The sequence below is a fragment of the Podarcis tiliguerta genome, assembly GCF_965153285.1.
Source record: "Podarcis tiliguerta genome assembly, chromosome: 7".
NCBI lineage: Eukaryota > Metazoa > Chordata > Lepidosauria > Squamata > Lacertidae > Podarcis > Podarcis tiliguerta.
The window spans coordinates 27735657-27756400 of NC_139540.1; the positions used below are offsets into that span (position 1 = coordinate 27735657).

General features: G+C 42.3%; 1 protein-coding gene and 1 long non-coding RNA gene across 6 annotated transcripts in view; one reads left to right on the forward strand and one right to left on the reverse strand.

Annotated features, from left to right (window-relative positions):
* WWP1 (WW domain containing E3 ubiquitin protein ligase 1) overlaps window positions 1-14874 on the reverse strand; it is a 45737-nt gene extending 30863 nt beyond the window's left edge. The window contains exons 1-2 of one of the 5 annotated variants that reach the window (XM_083451012.1): window positions 14382-14874; window positions 2216-2306 (exon numbers count right to left, since the gene is read on the reverse strand). In XM_083451012.1, the coding sequence (XP_083307138.1) occupies window positions 2216-2285 (70 nt within the window). In that variant the 5' untranslated portion in view covers window positions 2286-2306; window positions 14382-14874. Of the gene's footprint in view, window positions 1-2215; window positions 2307-13459; window positions 13639-14381 lie in introns of those variants that run through there. The other 4 variants (XM_083451014.1, XM_083451016.1, XM_083451013.1 and 1 more) reach the window with 4 other exon arrangements.
* On the forward strand, window positions 14804-19088 carry LOC310682551. The gene is made up of 2 exons (XR_014513982.1): window positions 14804-14940; window positions 18423-19088. It is a non-coding gene; the product is annotated as an uncharacterized lncRNA (long non-coding RNA).
* Window positions 19089-20744: the final 1656 nt, after the last annotated feature.

Below are 20744 nucleotides of genomic sequence, written 5' to 3' on the forward strand. Positions count from 1 at the left end.
CTTTTTCACAAATGTATAACTTGACACTGCTACTTATATGTATTGTTCATTATCTATTATATTTTAGTATGTATTACATATTTCTTATTATTATGAATTGTATTTATATAATTTTTATTTTTTGTATTGTGTGGATATTATGGATTTACATTATCTTGTTTATTATGTTGCAAACTGTGCTGTAGCGTTTTGACGAAGGGTAGTATATACATTTCCTAAATAACAACAGTTTACTGGACAGCAGTAGTTCTAGTCTATTGGAGTTAAATACAGCAGGATTACACTACTGGTGAACCCTGAAAGCAACTATGATCTCAGCCACTGTTCTGTATCAAATTAGATTGCTTTTTAAAATGTAAGATTTCAAATGCAGGGTCATTCAGCAGAAATTGGCAGGGAGGAAGAAGGTAGAAGGATGTTGGACATCTCTAAAACTAGGGGGGGTGGGGATGTAACTAGATTTCCTGCCCATCCATCCATACCTTGTTACATCATTTGTGAACTTCAATGACATGGAGTTAGTTACCAGTCAAAGGCTCAAAGGAGTGAAAGGTATTTGGCCCCAAGCCAACTGGGCCTTTCAGAAGTTCCTGTGTTCTTGGCTTCTCAGGAGACCAAAGAGCTAAATAAATGTAGGCTGACATTGCCAGGTAAAATGACATTTCAGACCGTTACTGTTTCAGAGTTTTAAAGTACTATTGAGGCTTTGCAAGAATTACTTATTGGATTTGAGGCTCAGAAAGATAACTTAAAGCATTTGTGTCTATTGAGATAATATATGTGAAGTTCTCTGATTATTCTAAAATGCTATACAAATATTTGCCATTTTTCAGCTAAATAAGCTCTCAAAGTAATATACAAAAGTAATACAGAGTTCACTTATTACACTTACATTAATTAAGAGATCTATCTTCCAGTAACCTCAGGTTTAAAGGATGACCACTGAACCATCCAAACAAGCTATACTTTCCTGGTTTCCCAGGAAGATTGTAAGACTCATGAGATATCTGCAGTTTCTTCAGCAGTAACGGGTATAGCTAATAGCCGGCTATTAAACATTGTACTATTGCTGTAATTTTATGATTTCAATATAAACAGACAGCAGTGCTGCATGAAAAATTGCTTCACTCCTATACACAAGATGCTTGTGTTTATGGCAGTGGCAATCCACCCCACAATTTACAGACAAGCTCTCTCTATAGTACTGCAAGAGGGAAACAGTTGGGATCCATTTTACTGAAAATTCAAAACTAGCATGCTCAGTGGAAAATAGCAGTGTCCGTAAGCCACAACATAAATGGATTGACAAAAAAACAAAGATTACTCCATCTGCCATTTCTGCAATGCACACTCATCAAGCTTTTACGGAATCAATTCTGTCCTTTCTAAGGCAGATAATTTTTAATTATTTTAGACCACACAGGTAATTAATATAAAATGACTTTGCATGTTTCTGTTAGGTTTTCCAAATGTATAATAAGTTTGTGATTTATAGTTCTATATGTTCGTTGTAATCAGTGGCTAAACAATCAAATGTATACTAATGGTTAACCCTATTCAATGTGTGCCACTTCTTATGCAGTCAAAATGACACCATCCACAAACAAGAGGGAGGCATCAGCAGACTTGGAAGAACCTGAAAGCTTGCAGAAGTGCAAAAAATAAAGGGAGTGGACCACAAAAGCAGGACTGAGCAGGCTCAGTGGACATGTAATGCTGGCTGATCATTCGTGGTTTGGATGAGACACAAAACTAGATAGAGAAATGGAATGGCAAGAAATCTGAACGGGAGCACTCCACTGTACTGTTAGTTACTACTAATATCCATAAGTGTAACAAGGAAGTCTGTTCTTAGAACCCAGAAGACCATTAATGGAAAATACCAACATCCTTGTTTAGGATTACAAGACTGAAAATCTGTATGTATACACAACAGAACAACTAAAGGGAGCTATAAAAAATTTTTGACCCACCCCTCTCAGTGGGAAAGGAACAGAGACACAAAGAAAAACTATGGCAATACACTTCACTGTGCATACATAAATTATACCTTCCATTTAAAGAGACAGAGAAAACTAGAAGGACTGGATCAGCACTGACTGGTCACCTTGAAGCAATTTCTGCTTACCAAAGGTGAATAATGGCAAATTACAAGTTAGTGCTAACAAGAGGGCATTTAAAGGATCAGGTTTATTATTTGCAAATTTTTACTTACTAGTTACTTGCATTTGCAGTCTTCCATGATAGTTATTACTGCTTCCAGATCTTGGAGAGGCTGTAGCCATGTCAGAGGCTACAACTTCAGCCTATTAAAAAAGATAGAAATAAATAAATCTTTGACTACATGCACCAGCCACCAGTTTCAATGGCATTGACCACTTTAATATATACTAGACTCTTTTTAAATAAAAAGCAACATTTTACTTTAAATTTAGTCAGTATTTCAAATCTGTCCAAAAATTTACAAATTGTCAAAAAGTGTATCAACTCACCTGCCCACATATATCCATGTCACAAATTATTAATACGAATATATACCCTTGTTTTACAGTAAATCTCACCACATTTTCAAGAATTCCTCCTATATCCCCCATGCCATGCTTTTCCAGGAGCATCTGACAGTCTAATATTGAAAACAGACACAAGAGCCAAACACTTGCACAACCCCACACTACATAAAACTTGCAGGAACAGTTTTCAGCAGGCCTGTAGTGCCCCTTAGGTTCTACACATAGTACTTTTGATTCCAGATACTATGTTTGATTCAGGTAAATTTGGTATGTTTAGGACTGTATAAAACTGCAGAAAACACACATAACAGGATATGAGAAGAATAAGGAACAACTGTACCCCCCCCCCAAAAAAAATAGTACAAGGATGTGCTAAATGCCACAGCACAATGCTGTATAAACACAGCAGTGATATAACTGGCATGATTAAACAAATGGCCAGTTCACATGCTTATCAGAAGATGATGCTTATCACATCTATATTGTAACATGTATACATTCTGCACAAAGTCTTCTCCGTTTCTGAAAAAAAAAAATCGTGCGGATCATTTATAAATATATCAGCACAGACACAAACAGGATTTTGTGAAACTAGCTTTCCCAAACATCTAATTTTTGGTGATAACCATGAGAGCAAATCTTTCTAATAACTGAGTATCAAGAATGATGGGTTTTAGAGAGCCCTATAAAGTTCTACACTGACTTCCACCAAAGAAATTTTAAAACAAGGCCAGGCCAGACAAGAAACTGCAATTACCCCATCCCAACCATTTGCAATTGCAGTTGGTTTATCTAATTATAACCAACCACTTCAGAAATCACCCCACCCCTCCATCTATATAAGCCTTAGGGTTTGTTTGTTTTTACTAGAATATCTGAGCAATTAACCACAGTTGCTTAACAGACCTATTTCAACTTCACCCTCCCAATATTTTCCAAAATTCACCTGGTGGCTTCCCAAGACTGTTCACTAGCCTGCTCTCTGCCCTTGACCTTCTCCAGTTGCTGGGCCATATTCTATAAAAAGACTATGCTAAATCTATGCTTGACAATCTATCCCAATTAAAAATAGTGAGGATTTACCATCTTTCTATAACCACATGCATCTGTCCCTAAATGAAATTAAAAGCAGACAAATAGCAATGTTTAGGGCACTTATGTCTAGTTACTAGAATTATACAGAAAGGCTTTGGCAATGCAGAGTGGGCAAGGAATGTTTTAAATAAATACAGAATTAATTTTAATTACAAAACACAGAAACTAAGGTAAATAGTATTGTAAGTTGATGATTTAAAGATTACCTAAAATGTATGGGTACCTAAATAATACAGCAGCACAGTGAATCAAGGAAAGATAAACCGTTGGCAATCATAAATGCAAAAGGGGAAGATGTTCAATTTGATCATGAAAAAGGTATCAAAAGTGATGATGATGATGATGATGATGATGATGTAGAGTTAGGACTGAGTAGTAAGGTGGACAAATTTTCTAATGATACTAAATCGTTCAGGATTAATAAAGCAAAGAAGAGATTGCGAAGAGCTCCAAAAATACCTCTCCAAACTGACTGAATTGCAAGTTTAACGCTTTGTGTAACACATGCATGTTGGAGCAAAAAATCATAATTTCACATACATACTCATGGGGTCTGGCAGGCCATGAAGGACCAGAAACAAGACCTTATGGTCACAGTAGACAGTTTGATGAAGAGGTAGACCCTGTGTGCAGAAGCAGTGAAAAGGTCAAATTCCATTAGGAAAGGAATTGAAAATAAAACTGCTGATATCATAATGCAGTTATACAAATCTATGGTGCAACTGCATCTGTAATACTGTATCCAGTTTTGGTTTCCACACCTAAAACGAATATTGTAGAGCTGGGGAAAGTTAAGAAAAGTACCAACCAAAATGATCAAGGGAGTGGAACAACTCCCCTTTGAATAAAGGTTGAAACATTTTGGACTTTTTATTTTTGGAAAAGCTGAGTAAGAGGTGACATGATAGAAGTTCATTAAGTTATGCATGGCATGGAGAAATTGAAAAGAAATTAGTTTTTTCTCCCTCACTCATAATGTGTGAATTCTCACTAGAATTTGTGAACATCCAATGAAGCTCAATGTTGGAAGATACAGAACAGATAAAGGGAATTACTTATTCACGTAGAGCACAGTTAAACTATGGAACTCACTCCCACAGGAGGCAGTGATGGTTTTAAAAGACAAGTTCATGGAGGAGAGGACTATCAATGGTTACTAGCCATGATGGCGATACTCTGACTCCACAGTTGGAAGCAGTAATGTTTCTGAAAGAGAACAGGTTGCTGTAATAGATGAGCCAGCAAGTTCTTATGTTCTTGGTTGTCAGATGAACCCCTGGGATAGCTCGGTCAGTAGAGCATGAGCCTCTTAATCTCAGGGTTGTGGGTTCGAGCTCCATGTTGGGTAAAAGATTCCTGCTTGCTTTAAATGATTTACATTTAAATGCATCTTAAAATGATTTATGTGACTTTTTATTTTGTCTAGAATGTCATCTCTCGTCACCACTATCAGCCTCAGTTTGTCATATTCCCTCCCTGTAAGAGTTAGTTCAGGCACTAGGACAGAGGTCCTCAAACTTTTTAAACAGGGAGCCGGTTCACTGTCCCTCAGACACTGTTGGGGGCCGGACTATAGTTTGAAAAAAATATGAACGAATTCCTACACACACTGCACAGATTTTATTTGCAGTGCACAAAAAGCAGGAAAACAATAGAATGTTAAAATGAAGAATGATTTTAAACAACATAAACTTTTCAACTGCGCTGAAACTGAAGTTGTTTAAAGACAGAATGAGATGTCTGGAATCCAGGACTCTTTTGAAAAGTGTGTTTGGAAAAGTCAGGAACCCAGATTCCCTGCAAATCAACTACAATTAAAGTGTGTGTGTTGGGGGTTGTAATAAAAGGCTACAGCTTTTTGCCAATTTGTTCACTGGAGAGTTCCCCCCAGCTCTCCCCCCATGGCCGTCGCCACACACCGCCAGCCTCACACAAGCAACAACTTGAGAAAGAATGAGAGAGAACAGGGGACAAATCTTTCTCCTGTACACAAATTCCCATTCCCCGATTCTTTCTTTGGTGACACACGCGCCTCCTGAACTCCAGGAGGCTGACATGCAAGTTTGAGGTCGAGGAGAGAGGAGGCGGCGAGTAAAGCCCCGGGGATGTCCGAGGACACCAGTTGCTGGCTGAAAGCTCTTAGCAAAACCTCGGAGAGAAGAGAGAGAAAAGCGACAGCTCTCCTGGAAAAGTTGGTAGAGTGAGAAAGAGCCGTGAAATATAATAAAATTAAACCCCGAGCTCTCCAGAACTGATGACAAAGCAGGCTTCTATTTCCCCCACCATGGGACGCGGGTGGCACTGTGGGTTAAACTACGGAGCCTAGGACTTGCCGATCGGAAAGGTCAGCAGTTTGAATCCCCGCGACGGGGTGAGCTCCCGTTGTTCGGTCCCAGCTCCTGTCAACCTAGCAGTTCAAAAGCACCTCAAAGTGCAAGTAGATAAATAGGGACCGCTCTCCAGCGGGAAGGTAAATGGCATTTCCGTGTGCTGCTCTGGTTCGCCAGAAGCAGCTTAGTCACGCTGGCCACGTGACCCAGAAGCTGTCTGCGGACAAGCGCCGGCTCCCGGCCTATAGAGCGAGATGAGCGCGCAACCCCAGAGTCTGTTACGACTGGACCTGATGGTCAGGGGTACCTTTACCTTTATTTCCCCCACCCCACAGAAAGTGACCCAAAGGCAGTCCCCCACAGCTACAACAAGGCAGCAGCGGCAGCTGCAGCTAGAAGCAGCCAGAGGAGTGGCCAGCCCTAGGTGGCGGTGGCCGAGGACTGGAGACGTGGGCAGACCACCATGCTGGACAAAGGCGTGTGGGCTCTGGAGAAGAGAGGGCACCGCTGGCCACATGGCCCGGCAGAGGACGGCAAGGGCACCTTGCCATGTGCAGTAAGGCTCCCCCACCATAGCCAAGTCTCCAGTGGCTCTGCTGGGGAGAAGAAACTTTAGGTGCTTCGGAGTGGAAGACGCGGTGGTGGCGGCCTTCAGGAAAAGCAGGAGCAGCCTGGCAGGGCGGAGCTGGAGCCCTGCCTTCGCTTCCGTCTCTCCAAGCACGCACAATCCTCCCTCCGGGCGGGGGAACCTGGCAGGTGCATCTCGTGCCAGGCAGGCCTGTGTCCGTCACCCAAGCGGGGGGGGGGGCCCTTCCAGGGAGCCTCCTCTGCTGCTGCCGCCGCCACCGCTTCTCCCCTCAAAGCCTCCCTTACTAGGCCAAGTCCAGGTCAGACAGATCTCCAAGTTGAGGTTGATGCACATCTGGGCTTCCCTGTTCTTCTGCTTCAGCTTGGCCTCCAAGCAGGACAGTTTCTGCTCCAGCGAGGACAATGCCATCTTCCCCTCCTCCCCCAGAGCTGCTGATGCTGCCGATACCGCGCAGCTAGAATACACAAACACCGCAGTGCGCATGCGCCAAAAGGACCAACCAGGCCACCATATTATCCGCCTCCTCCCACCGCAAAGGCTCAGCTCCACTTTTGCCCGCTGTGCTTCTTTTGCCTCACAGCTTTTCCTCGCTTTCCGCATGCACAAGGGCACTAAACCGCTGCCTAAGCTTAGTATCAACATGGCTGTGCCTTCAGTAATATTTTGGACATTCTCCTTGCCAGTACTCATGCATCTCGGGCTGGCCGGGTTTAGGAGGCTCGTGGACTGGATCTGGCCTGCAGACCTTAGTTTGAAGACCCCTGCACTAGGATCTACCCTTTATCTTCCACTGACAGATGCAAAGAAGTAATTCAGCTTCTCGAGAATCTCCTTATCCTTCTTTAGTACACCTTTGACTCCCTATTCATCCAAGGGCCCAACAGTTCCCCTATACTTCAGTTACTAAAGTATTTACTGTATACAGCTTCTTGTTGTTGGTCTCCAGGTTTTTAGCAATGTGCCGCTCAAATTCTTTTTTAGCATCCCTTACTGTCTTGATTGCATTTGTTTTGCCAAAGATTGTGTTCCATTTTGTTCTCTTCATTTGGACAAGACTTCAAATTTTTGAAGGAAGCCTTCTGGCCTCTAATACGGTTTTTGACTCTGCTCGTTAACCATGCTACTATCCTCTTGTATGTTTCCTGAGCTACAGTATACACTGCAGTTGAACTTCTAATGTTGTGTTTTTTAACAACTCCCAAGCATTTTAGTATATTTGGCTTTCAATTTCCTTTTTATCAATCCCTTCATTTTGGGGAAGTTTCCTGTTTTGAAGTAAAATGTGACTGTGTTATATTTTTCTTGGCAATTGGCCATGTACATGTATATTCAATTAAACAGCACTATGGTCACCACTCTCAATTGGTTCAACAACACTTACATCTCACACTAGATCCTGGGCACCACTCAAGGTTAATTCCAGGATCACCACCACTCTGATCAATTGCATGACAAACTGTTCTAGGGCACAGTGATTTAGTGTACAGGCAGCCCTTGTTTATGTGGGGTTACGTTCCAAGGCACCATGAGCAACAGTGAAATCACGTATAACTGAAACCCACTGAAAAAGCCTGCAAACACCCCACCATTTTAGTGATGTTTCAGTAATGTCTTTATGATATTTCTGGATTCGGTGCAATATGCAGTCATGAACATTTAGAATTTGCACAAACAGTGGGCTGCCTCTATATAAAAATTTTACCTCTTGATCATGACTGGAACACATATAGAGCCAGTCTATGTATGGGTAATTGATGTCACTCATCACTACAACATCTGAATCCTTAGGATGCTTCCTTGATTTTATTCTTCATCTCAAGATATCCTGAAGCATTTTGATCAGGGGAGTGATAATATGTTTTGTACTAAATTACTAAGTGGCCCAGTATCACCAACCACAAGAGTCCTGTGGAAGGACCTGCCCCTTCAGGGATTTCTAGCTTGCTAGTCTTAATGTCCTCTTTGATGTACAGAGTGACACCACCTCCAGTATGTCATTCCCTGTCCTTTTTATACAGTTTATATTCAGCCAGAGATAACCATGTCGCACTGATGCTATGTCTTGTCCACTTAAATTTTCATCAGCTTTCTCAGCTTCATCCCAGGATGGAGGATCAGTTCCAAATAGGACCCTCCTCAGCTAAATCCTATGCATGTTTACACAAAGTAACACCAATTTAATTCAATGGTCCTTCCCTCTAGGTAAGTGTGTACAGAACTACATCCAAGCAATATCACAATTGTTTTTTGAGCCATTCCAAGGCGTTTGCTACTAACACAGCAGTATATCTAAATCATATTTCTCAACATATTATTTTAGATAGGCTAGTAATATTTTCTTTGGATCACAATGATCTGTTATCCTGTGATTTTTTTTAAAACCAAGATTACTCTCCAGAATTTTTGAATAACCAAACATAACCAAATAAATTCATGAGTTAAATTCAAGCTAATTATGAGTTATGAAATTGATTTGTTTAACTATCCTTGTGTGTTTTAAGCCATGAACCCTGTTTTATATGCAACACTAAGCCATTGAAAGCACAACTGAACAGAGCAGAAGTCTTCCTCCTAGCTGTACCACAGGAGAAGGAAGGTGGAGCATGTGAGCCCTATACTTCACGCGACCTTTTGGAGGCTCATCCACAGAGCCATTATTACATGTGAATCAGGCAGCTAACCAATTCAAATTTAAGGAGCAGAAGCGGTGGAATGGAGTGGCATTGCTTACCTGACTTCCTAACACAAAGTAAGGAGCAGGAAGGTGGGTATGATGTGGGTGCAGCAGCAGAGCTAATTTGCCTCACCTTCACGTTGCCCACCGCCTCATCCCTCCTGTTGGTTCTCAGAAGCAACCTCCACAATGAAAAGCCAGGTAAGCTAAACTGTCCCACTCCACCAGCTGCTACTAGTTAAGAATAGTGGAGTTTAACTGGCAAGGTTTCATTTTAACCAATTTATTTTAACATAAATTCTTAATAAATGACTTTTAAAACCCAAGTATATCAAACATTGATTTTTATCCACCATGCTATAAGATGAACTCACAGGACACACCACATTATCTTACTCACAGTTTCCACCGCCCCATTACACCTAAACAGCAATAACATGAGAACTCAACTTAACCACTAACTCAGGGATGGATGGTACCTTTTCCAGGCAGAGGGCCTCACTCCCTTCTGGGCAATCTTCTGGGGGCCACATGCAAAAGTGAGAAGAGCAGTGAACATTTCACCTTTGTATGATAGGATTATTTCCATGCACATTTACATACCCCTCTCTATTCTCTATCCAGGCAAGGAAGAGTCATTATCAAAGGCAAAGGACACATTTCAGCAAGGCAGAAACACTCAAATATAAAGCAATATGGTAAAGCAATACCAGTGAAAGGTGTGATGTGGGGAGAGGGGTTGTGGCCTGCAAAAAGTCTGGAAGGCAATGTTTGGCCTGAACCTGAGGTTGCCTAGCCCTGTTCTAACTGTCCCCAACCTGTGTACACACTCAGCTCTTTTTCATTTTTTAAACAGAAACTCAAAGATTAACACTTTAACCACTTTATTTAGAGGATCATCTTAAGCACCAAGTTTATGCTGATACTCAAGTGAAGAAAGGGGCTACAAATCCCACTGGTCTGAGCATACTTAAATCTATTTTATTTAAAGCAATGTGACTTACAATCTGCTCCTATGCATGCTATGGAAGTAAATCAAATTATGCTTAATACTCCAAAGTATGCATAATACTGCAATCTTAGGTGCTTAACTTTGGCTAGACCATGCCTAAAAGGAATATTACATAAGTTACACACATTGTAGAACATGGCTATAGAAACCTCTGAGCCATTTTGGCTAAGCCATGCTTACCTGCCAGTCACATGATGTCCTATATGTCAGGTGTGAGCTGATAAAAAGGTAGATGGGCCAAAATGAGTTTTAAAGCCTCATCAATCATCTGCACACCTGGCATCTGAAGCATACCTGCCTTTTCAAAGTGTCATGTCACCCAATGTCATTGTGAAGTCAGGTGATTGGCAGAGGACAGCCCCATCCATCCATTGAATTAGGCCTGGGGAGCAGGGTTAGAAGACATAAGGATTCAGATCCAGTTCCCTATTGCAGTTCCTTGTGTTGTAACCCAAAAGTGTTGTAATCCAAAAGTAATCATGCCACCACCATTTATTTTTAGGGCTTAGCTTTAACAGAAAAAGCAGATATGAAGAGACCAAATGTAAAGGAACTCCATTATGTGGAAGAAGACATTGTGACAGCTACAGCATGTTTCTACTTTATCTTTTAGTGTGTATACTTTCCCAACAAATCAATGCTATACATTAAAAATCCAAAATTTAAAGTAGCAGTAAAACCAATTAACACGAAAATAACAGCAATAGATAAAATCCTAAAATCATCCAAAAGCTGACCAAATTACAACAAAAACAAAAAACAACCCTGGGTTTCCCTGAAGATCAGCAGAAATGGAGCCATATAAATTCCCTCAGAGACGGCATTTCAGAAATATGGGTTTGTACTCAACAACCTGACCATTTTTATCAGTGGACCACAGAGAAAGGCCTCGGATGTCAATCTCAGGTTTCTAGCAGGTACTTATTAATGTAGGCAGTCCTTCTGACAGTCTAGACCCAAAGTCTTTACTATTTTAAACACCATCACCTTAAATTGGGCCCAGAAGTGAACAGGCAGGTAGTGTAACTGGCGCTGTAATAAGATAAGAACGCTTGACTCCTAGAAGTGTTCTTGCTACCACATACGTGGTGCAGTAATTGAAACTACTGTATCATCTTTAAGAGAAGCTCCATGCAGAGTGCATTCAAGTAATCCAACCTGAATGTAACCAACACAAATGACACTGAGGCAAGATCTGCCTCCTCTGGATAAGACAAAACAGCTCAAACTAGTTAAAACACATGGGCCACCAATGTTACATGTGCCTCCACAGATAGCACCAAGTCCAGGAGCACTCCCAAAATGTTCACTTGGCCCCTTAGGGGGAATACAATGCCAACTGGATGTGCAGTTTTCCCCAACTCACAGCACTTTTGTCTTGTTGTTTAACCTCATCTACCCAAACACTGCCCCCAGGTATCTGTTCAGGGTTTCCTTAGGATAAGAATGTGGAAAAGAGAGATGGAGCTGCATGACCTCACTAGTAGTTTCATGTATGTTAAAAAGTATGGGAAATAAAAAAGGACAGTGAAGAATGCCAAAGGACAATAGGTAGAACGTAAGTCCTCCAGCACCATCTTCTGAACTGTAACCCCCATGCAGGAACAGTGTCCTCAAGTGACATCTGAGACAGACAGTTATGGTCAATGATATAAAAAGCCACTGAGAGGTCCAGAACCAAGGTGATTGTGCTCCCCCCATGCCCATTCTCTAGCACAAGTCATTCACACATGCATTTTCTGTCCTGAACCCAGACATGTAATCCCTGACCCAAATACTCTATTCTTCCATCCCAACAGAGCTGCTTCCTTTTTATTTACTCCTTAATTTTCCTGGGTGTTTAAAGAAGCATTTTCCTGATCTTTCCATGTAGCTCCTGAGCAAGTGGAAGGGGAGTATTTTACTTGAGAAAAAAATGATTGATGTTCTCCCTCACCTCTTCTTTCTGATTATATGGTTTGGAGAGATTAAGTTTCCCCCCCAGCTGCTTAAGGAAAAAATAGTAAGCTTCTGCCAAACTTATGCATGGGTGGGGGGCATACTAAAGTTGGAGAGAAATAAGTATTCAGATCAGTGCTGTGTTAGTTTGTTGTCTGTTTTAAAAACCTCTATATACTTGAGATCAACCAATCAAATCCAATGAGGCTTACTTCTGGGCAGAACAGGCCTGCAAATTTTAACATTAGTGAAAATTGAAGCAGGGCAGTCTTTATTTTGGATCACTCAATCTGGAACACTTTTGTCTCTAGCATTTCCAAAGGAATGTTGCAGGAAATAGAAAGGTTTCTCATCCTGTGTTAAATCATGGTTTAGAAAGACATGCACAAAAAGAAGCAAACCTTGGGCTCCCACTCCCCTTCTTCCATTTTCTCCTCCTACACAGATGGAATAGAAAGACTATGGAAACTTATTTCCTGTTTCCTATAAACATGACTTCTTATTTTGCCTGAATTGGAAATAATTATTCTTATTTAAACTGACTGTTTAGCACTGTTGGTGTTAAACTATGATCTACCATTTAGACAAAATGTAAAGTTATAGTTAAAAGAAATTAAAATAAAAGCTTCCAAAATTCTCCTGGCCATGTGGGTGAAAATAGGGGAGCACTCAAGCCTGAGGTTCACTGTGGCTCTTGTGTTGAAGAAAACCTTTGTTTAGTGTGATGTCTAAATATCTCCTAGAAAGTCCAAATAAAATGATTCCATATTGCAGATTGGGGTTAAAGATGGGTGCTGAATCTGATGAAAACTACTGCTGTAGAACACCTGCATGTCAAAAAAGCAACATCTTAACATGTACAGTATTTCGGTCTCAAGCCATGGTCTAAGGCACATAGTGTAGCAACTGCACTAAAAACATGTCTGAGTATAGCTGGCGTCTCATGAATACCCTGGAAACCCTTGAGTTCGTAACAGAAAAACAGGATATGATATATTTGATTCATACTAGAAACTTAATAATAAAATACTCAACAGTGCACATTCAGCCATGTAGATTTACAAACACACAGTACTTGAGCACTAATTGTAATAACTTGTGGAGTTGTTAACATTTTGGGAGAGTTCAGCTGCATAAGACTTAGAGCAGACACTGTCACATCACCTCAACACTGAAGTATTGTAAGCCTCTATTATGCAGGACCTTCCTTGTTCTGATCGAGTTTCTGAAGAGTCCCATTACCGTCCTATTGCATAACACTATCTTTTTTATTATTAGCATTCGTTAAGGCTACATCATATGCCCACTTACTTGGAAGCAAGTCACATCAGATTCAGTGCGACTTAACTTTCAACCAAGCATACAACAGAATCCAGCTGCAAACAATATTATTTCAGATACGTGGTGGAATACGCAGTATTCTGGTAGGAAGGTATGATCAACCGTCGCAGGCCTTCCATTCCCTTTGCAGCAATAGAGAAAAGCAATGTTGTGCAGTATTTTAGGCAAAAAGAGGGAGGGTGATAGGACGAAGCTGGGGGGCGGGCGAGAGGGAGAGAGAGAGAATGACAGGCTGCAGAGTCACAGTAGGTCATCCCAAAGTGAGAGTGCCTCTTCCTTCTTCCTCTACCCCCTTTCCAAGAACGAAGGTAAACAGCAATCAAAATGTAACTAATATTCTCCTCCCCCTTTGGATCGAGAGGCAGGGGGCCGCCCTGCCGGGACTGCTTCCCAGGGCGCTGACGGCTCTGCCAATCCACTCAGCGCTGCTAACAGGGTTCAAGGCTCAAGCTGGCCCATCTCCCACGGCCTGCCTTACCCCGCCCCTGCCGCCAGTTAAAGATCCACGAAATGAATAAACAAGGTGACACCAGGGCAAGAGTGGCAAAAGGGTTGGAAGGGGGAGGCAGGCGAAGCAAGAAGACACGGGGCACCCTTCGCCCTCCACCCCCCGAACCAGCAGGAGGGCCCGGCAGAGAGATAGAGAAGGGGTGGGTGCGAGGGGGGGAGTCTCGCAGTTTCGCACCCTTTGCTCCCACCCGCTAAAGCGAGGCACCCCCCTCCCCCAAAGGGGGCGAGAAATGCAGGGCCCCCACGACGCGTCTCTCCCTCAGGAGTCTCCGTCAGGCCACCGCCGCCAGGAACCGACCGAGAAGAGCTGGCGTTGGCTGCGCAGCCTGTTTATTTGTCAGTCAGTCCAGTCAAGCTGGCTGCTTTTCGGTGCCTGCCTTACCGTGGCGCTGAGCCCAGCTGCGTTGTGGTGCCGCCGCCGCCTCGCTGTGGCGGAGGGTTGTCCTTCCCCCTCCACGCCAGCCGCCGACGCCGCCTCAGCCCTCGGCACCGCTCCCAAACGCCGCTGCCACTAACGCCGCTGCCGCCACAGCGCAACAAAATGATGCCATCTCACAGCAGCGGCATTGGAGGCTCCCCTCCTCCTGGCTCACAGAAAAAAGAGACACACACAGAGAGAGGCAGAGATGGCGCGCGCGCGCCCCGTCTCCCGCCTGCCACTGGCGGCGCGCGCCCCAACCGTCGAGGTGGAGAGGGAAGGAGGGAGGGAGGAGGAGGAGGATCCGGCGCGAGGCAACCCAAACGCGACTGAAGCGGCGAAAGGAGAAGGGGGCGGAGCGGGGCCGCCCTGCGCACGCGCACACATGGCGCTTCAAGCCCTACTACGCAAAAGGAGCTGAGGAGATGGAACTTGTCGGAGCAAAGAGCAGCAGTTTGATTTACAGTAGTACCGCTCTCCGCCGGCGAGCGGAGGTCCCGGGCTGAACCACTGGCTGAGAAAAGTAAGGGGGTGGGAACTGAGGAAAGAATGTCTTCAAAGAGGCGCGCCGTTTGGCCCGGGCTGAACCAAGTGGGAGAGAAAACGAGACGGGTGGGAGGGGGAGTATTATACCGAATTAACTGGAAAAGCTGGGCGAGTGGTTTTTGTTTTTTTTTAAGAGTTGCTCAAGAGGACACGACTGAGTTTAACAAAATATTATATTTATGCAGTTTTGTGCATACAGTAAATACAGTATAAGCTTCTACCGGTCGATAGGAAGAAGTGAGCCTGTTCAACAAGCTTCTCTGTGCCATGAATGGAGTAACCTGAGCAGGTTTGTGGCTTGTCAGCGGATGAGGCAAAACTGATGGAAGGTCGAAGGTTTCAACCCCAAGGCCAGCCCAAGACATTTTGGCACCTGAGGCGAGCCACAAAATGGTGCCACCTCCTCCCTACTAAGGAAAAAGGGGTAGAAGTGAAGATCTGCATCAGGAACAAGGGGGTTGTAAATATATACAGCAGGATTGTTGGTCCTGCCACCTGAGGCAGTTGCCACACCTTCCCTCATGGGTGGGCCGGCCTTGTTCATGCCTATGTTCACTTACCTGGGAGTGAGCCCCAATGAACACAGTGGGACCCACTTCTGAAGAAAACATGCGTAGCATTACCCTGTAAAGCAACTAAAGAAGGAGCATGAATTGTTACCTAGCCAGTTGTAAAGCAATCTGACCCGAGGTGGGTTTTTTCTGCCCCCCCCCCCCCCAGTCTGACCATTTGGCTGAGGGAAGGCAAAACCAATTGTATAGCATATCAAGTCTGCAACGTTAAACATACTAAGGCATCATCCAACTTGGGGGCATGCACAAGGCCTGCCCCAAGACAATTTGCTGCCCGAAGCAGGAGTTGGCTGGAAGGGCAGCTGGATCTTACTTCAGCACTGGCAAAGGGACAGTGACTTCCATCACACCTGAGAACAGCAGTCTGGCTTAACCAGCATGGTGTATGACTCATAGAGGATTGTCATATTTCAAAAGGTTAAAATCCAGATACATTTCCTGGCTATGTCCAGAAAATTTCGAACGTATGGCAACCCTAGACTCATACAGCTCTCCAGTATGGCACCACCAGCACTTATTTGTTCACAGTACTACATCCATCTCTTGCTGTTTGGATATATGAATCTGCAGTGTGTATAGTAAGGTTGGGGTACTAATTCATTGTGTTTGGATAAGTGATTTTTTGTATAACAAGCATTTGGATAGTAGGGCCTGTGTGCATTTCCAGAACTCTGAACAACACACAGGAAAAATATAGCATATTAAGTTCTCTGAAAAGTAGTTTTCAACAAATATATATATATGAAGCATAAGAAAATGGCATGGAGAAACTTCCTGTCCTCGCTGACATTTTTCAGAGGGCAGAAATTTATATGTTAACCTTAGCCCAACTTTTTTAAGTTAAAAGAAATTACATAAGGCACACACAAGAATCATATTCCAGTGACGGTGTGTCATGCAGCAATTGCATATCCTAGCATGCAGTACTTCAAGTTAGCAGGATCAAATTAAAACTCCATATACTATTGGACCCATCATCTCAGCAGGGTATACCTTTTCATTATGCTGGAAGGAAATGTAATATGCTTCATGCAGGACTCTTACTTTTTAAATTGACCTCAAGGTTCTAGAAAGGTTATATGCCAAGCCATAAATCAAAACATATTTAATATCTCCGCAAAGGTTTTTCATCCAAGTGGATTCGAATACTGAAGAGAACATGAGCGAGCAAGATATTGAAAGTAGAATAGTGTCCATTCAATACATCACTTTTAGGGAAGGCTATTTTGAACTTTTTAAAGACAAGCTATGTGAGAGAATAACATTCTGTACTCTCTTCAAAAGCTTGGAAGGTTTTGCCGCACCACTTTTCTTTTAACAGATTAAGCATTTACAAGGATTAACATGAAATGTTTTTGCAATAGGTAGTTATTAAGCAACTGTTTGAGGTATAAACAACCAAGAGCCCAATTCAAATTCTCACTCAGCCATGAAGCCCACAGGGGTGAATTTGGGCCAGGGATGGGTGAGCTTGGGCCAGTCAGCCTAACTCCAAGACAGTTGTGCAGATAAAATGGAGAAGGGGAGAGAGGCATATGCCATTGCCTTGCAAGTAAGGCAGGATATAAATATAGTAAATAAATAAAAACAAGGTAACAATTGTTTTGCAGTATAATTTTTGTGGACTAGACTTCACTTCATCACAGGCATGGTGGCCTCTTCAGTTGCCAGGGGTATATGTGCATGTATGCATATACCCAAATGAAAAGAAGAAAAGTTAGTAGCAGTAGTAATACCCTACAATTTTCAGATAAGCCATCACTACAGTCTTTCACGACTGGACTTAACTGTCAGGGGTCCTTTACCTTTTACTCTTTTCATTTCACGATCTTTTGACCACCTTTTACACTAGAGTAGGGCTGCAAGCTATATCAGTTGGATGAATCAATTAAAAAGATGCCTCTGATTATAATATTTTTTGAACTAGATTTCCAGAGAGGCAGCCTGCTATTTTGTTGCAGCAAAAACAACAAAGAGACTTGTGGCACTTAAAAGATATAACACATTTATTATGGCATAACTGCAGTTCATGTCATCTGATAAGGCAGATTAAGGTCCTTTCCCTTTCTTAGAATCGTGGATCACCTGATCCAAACTTAAAGCAAACCAACCAAAACTATGTCAGGTATGTTAACAAATGCATCTGTTTAGACTACATTTTCCCAATTAATGTGAAAAGAGAAATGATGGGAAAGCACCTAGTCATGTCGTACACATGCTCAGCCTTTTGACCAATCTTCAAACAGCATACAAATAATTTTTAAAACAGCATCAAGATAAAATGCAAATAATTAAAGCAAGCAGGTATTTTTAAAAAGGAGAAAGAAAACAAGCACAATAGCAGCACAATAAGCGACATGCATTTATGGTTTTAAATTGATCGTATACACTGTCCCAAAGGCTAAACAGTTTTCTAATTAGTGTTCTGTTTTCCTTGCACATTGTGGTCCTGATCCATATCTAATAATATTTTGATACTGTGTGATTATGCTATGGGATGAGCATACTCAATAGAACTAGATGACCATTCTGATGCACATCTGTATCAGCTGCTCATACAGCCCTACTGTGCTGGGGTAGGACTAAATAAGAGTAAATTACTGCCATATTCCCAAGTTTACCTTAATTAACATGCAAAGAGCTGTGGTTTCATTTAGCAACTCAGCTCTTCCATGCTGATCTAGTTTCTGTTTACTGTCTCTTGTTTAGGAAACAGCAATAAATACTTACCTGTTTGTAAGCAACTTAGATCAACATGTCTACCCATAGCTATGGCTTGACACTGTTGCAATTTGCAGATTTGCCTTTTCCAACATGCCCACAAATATTCTTTCTGTTTCTGCCACAACCAACCACCACCACTTCTTTTTTTTTCTTCTTTTGGCAGAAGACCCAGCCTGGGGAAGAGAATTCTGGTGAGCTCAACAGCTTTCTCACTACATTATATCATAGGCACCTACACAACACCAAAAAAGAGGAAGCAAATTTGCACAAAATGTGCCTGTGCCAATGTAGAGATATAAAATTTGAAAGAATCTCTATATTTTAAATGCATCTCACCATCATGGGAAAAACTGACCCAGTGATGCCTGGAACTGCTCAGTCTGCTGTCCTGTTGCTGACTGCTAAGGAGCAACTTCAAAGCCCCTGCTTGCCCTTGCTTCTTAATTTTTAAACCAGGCTTAGACCAAACAGTCCTTCATAGAGGCCAGTCCTCTGTACAGTTCCCCTGCTTCTTTATGATGTTTTCCAATTAGTCCTCATGCTATGCTAGTGTTGCCTTTGGATCCTCACTCCTTCCCCCATAAACCTTCAACTTCTAGTTTTGTAAGGTGAACAAGAAGAAAGATCAGTGGATAAAAAACTTAAGATTCTCACATGACAGAGAGGTAGATCAGCCCTGGTATTTCCGGTCCTCTCCTGCTACAGAATTACTGTTGTCAGTTCTCTTTACCTTGTCAGTCTTTCTCTGCCCGGCATCAGATTTACATAGAAATAAGATCCTGTTTTGTCCAAAAGTATTTTCTAGAAAATAAATGCCTTAATAAATGCCTCTTAGAGATGTTTTTGATTCTATTGGCCATAGTAAAATTATCTCATCGCTCTACCCTGAATTGGCCATTGTTTGCTTATCCTACAACAGAACAGCAGAACAGAATGAGAGCTCAGTTATCCTGAATCAAATATTTAGCCTCTCTCTTTCCATACAGCTCCAGCATGACGTTGTTTTGTATACAGAATTTTGCCTTGTGAACTGCTTTGCCCATAAGGTGAGGCATCAATGCAAACAATAATGATTAATAATGCTGTTCAGAGGGTACATAACCGGAAGATCATATAACACCGATTCTGGCACAATTGTGTGTTATGGCATTGTGGGGTTTTGGTAAGAGTACAGTATTCAACCATTTAGCCATGAAGCATACCAAGTGACTTTGAGCTATTCACTGTCTCTCAGATGTACATAGAAGACTTGAACCTGGGACTAATTCGGAGTCAGGGCAAATAATGGAACACTGGTGCAATATGCTTTCAGCAACCTACCCCTTACAAAAGGGAGACTATGTGCCTCTGAATATGCTCCTGTAAATGTCAGTCCTCCAAGGCTATTATCTAGTATCCCAACATTTGCAAGCCCTCAAGTAATTCTGATTTGATAATGTACTCTAATGGCACAAATTCCAGCTTGGGGCAACTGGCAGCATCACAAAAAGCCTGGATAGCTCAGTTGATTAGAGCATCGTGCTGATAATGCTGAGGTTGCAGGTTTGATCCCCATATGGGATAGCTGCATTGCAGGGGGTTGGACTAAAATAAAAATAAAATAAAATTGGCATCACTTTATAAAACATTTCAGGTCACTGGGAAAATTAAAAGGACAAGGGTGAAGCTGTTGAGGGTCATCAGGTCACACTGTGATCGTGTGCACTTAGATATTCTGCTTTGCCCTGTCCCCCAAAAGGATGGTTTGTTGGAATCCCTTTCAGGTAAAATTGTGGCTAAAAAGGAAGCTACTAAAACAGTGATATCTTTGTCCCGATCTGCCAGGAGAAACCTCATTTGACTTCTTGGTGTTATAGGCCGGAGGTCTACTGTGTAGAGAGCAGTCTAAGAGAATGTGGTCCATTGAATCAGGTACTACTTGGTTGCAGGCAGGCAGACAGGCTTGATATGGGGTATGAGAGAATCTACCTTTGGTCACTGCAGAGAGGAAGGCATTTAATCTTGTGAGCATAAAGGCTCTTCAATGGGAAGGGAGTAGTAGATCCTTTAGATATTTGGCACAGGTTCCGTAGGGTTTTGCAATACCTAAGGCCTCCAGAGAACAGGATCTCGGAGTATGAGGTAACAAGCACTGTCTTTCGTGGTCGTAGAGCTACAGCTTGGTTATTTGGAATATGTAACTTTCGTCACATTGGACTAGATGATCCACAGGGTCCCTTCCAACTCTACAATTCTATGATTTACAATTTTTTATTGCATCAAACAAAGATTCATCCTTGCTCTAACATTACAAACTGAGAACTGGGAAAGAAGAATCCATACTAAATAGATCAATGGTGGTTTTTAAAGTCTAGTCCGACTTGTGGTTGAAACAAAATGAATGCAATTGGCAGCTCTTTAGAGAAATGGTGGAAGTCCAGTCAGCATGCCTTACTCCCTACATCTGATCAGAGCCTAGTAAAACTCAAAATCAGTTCCTCTTTAC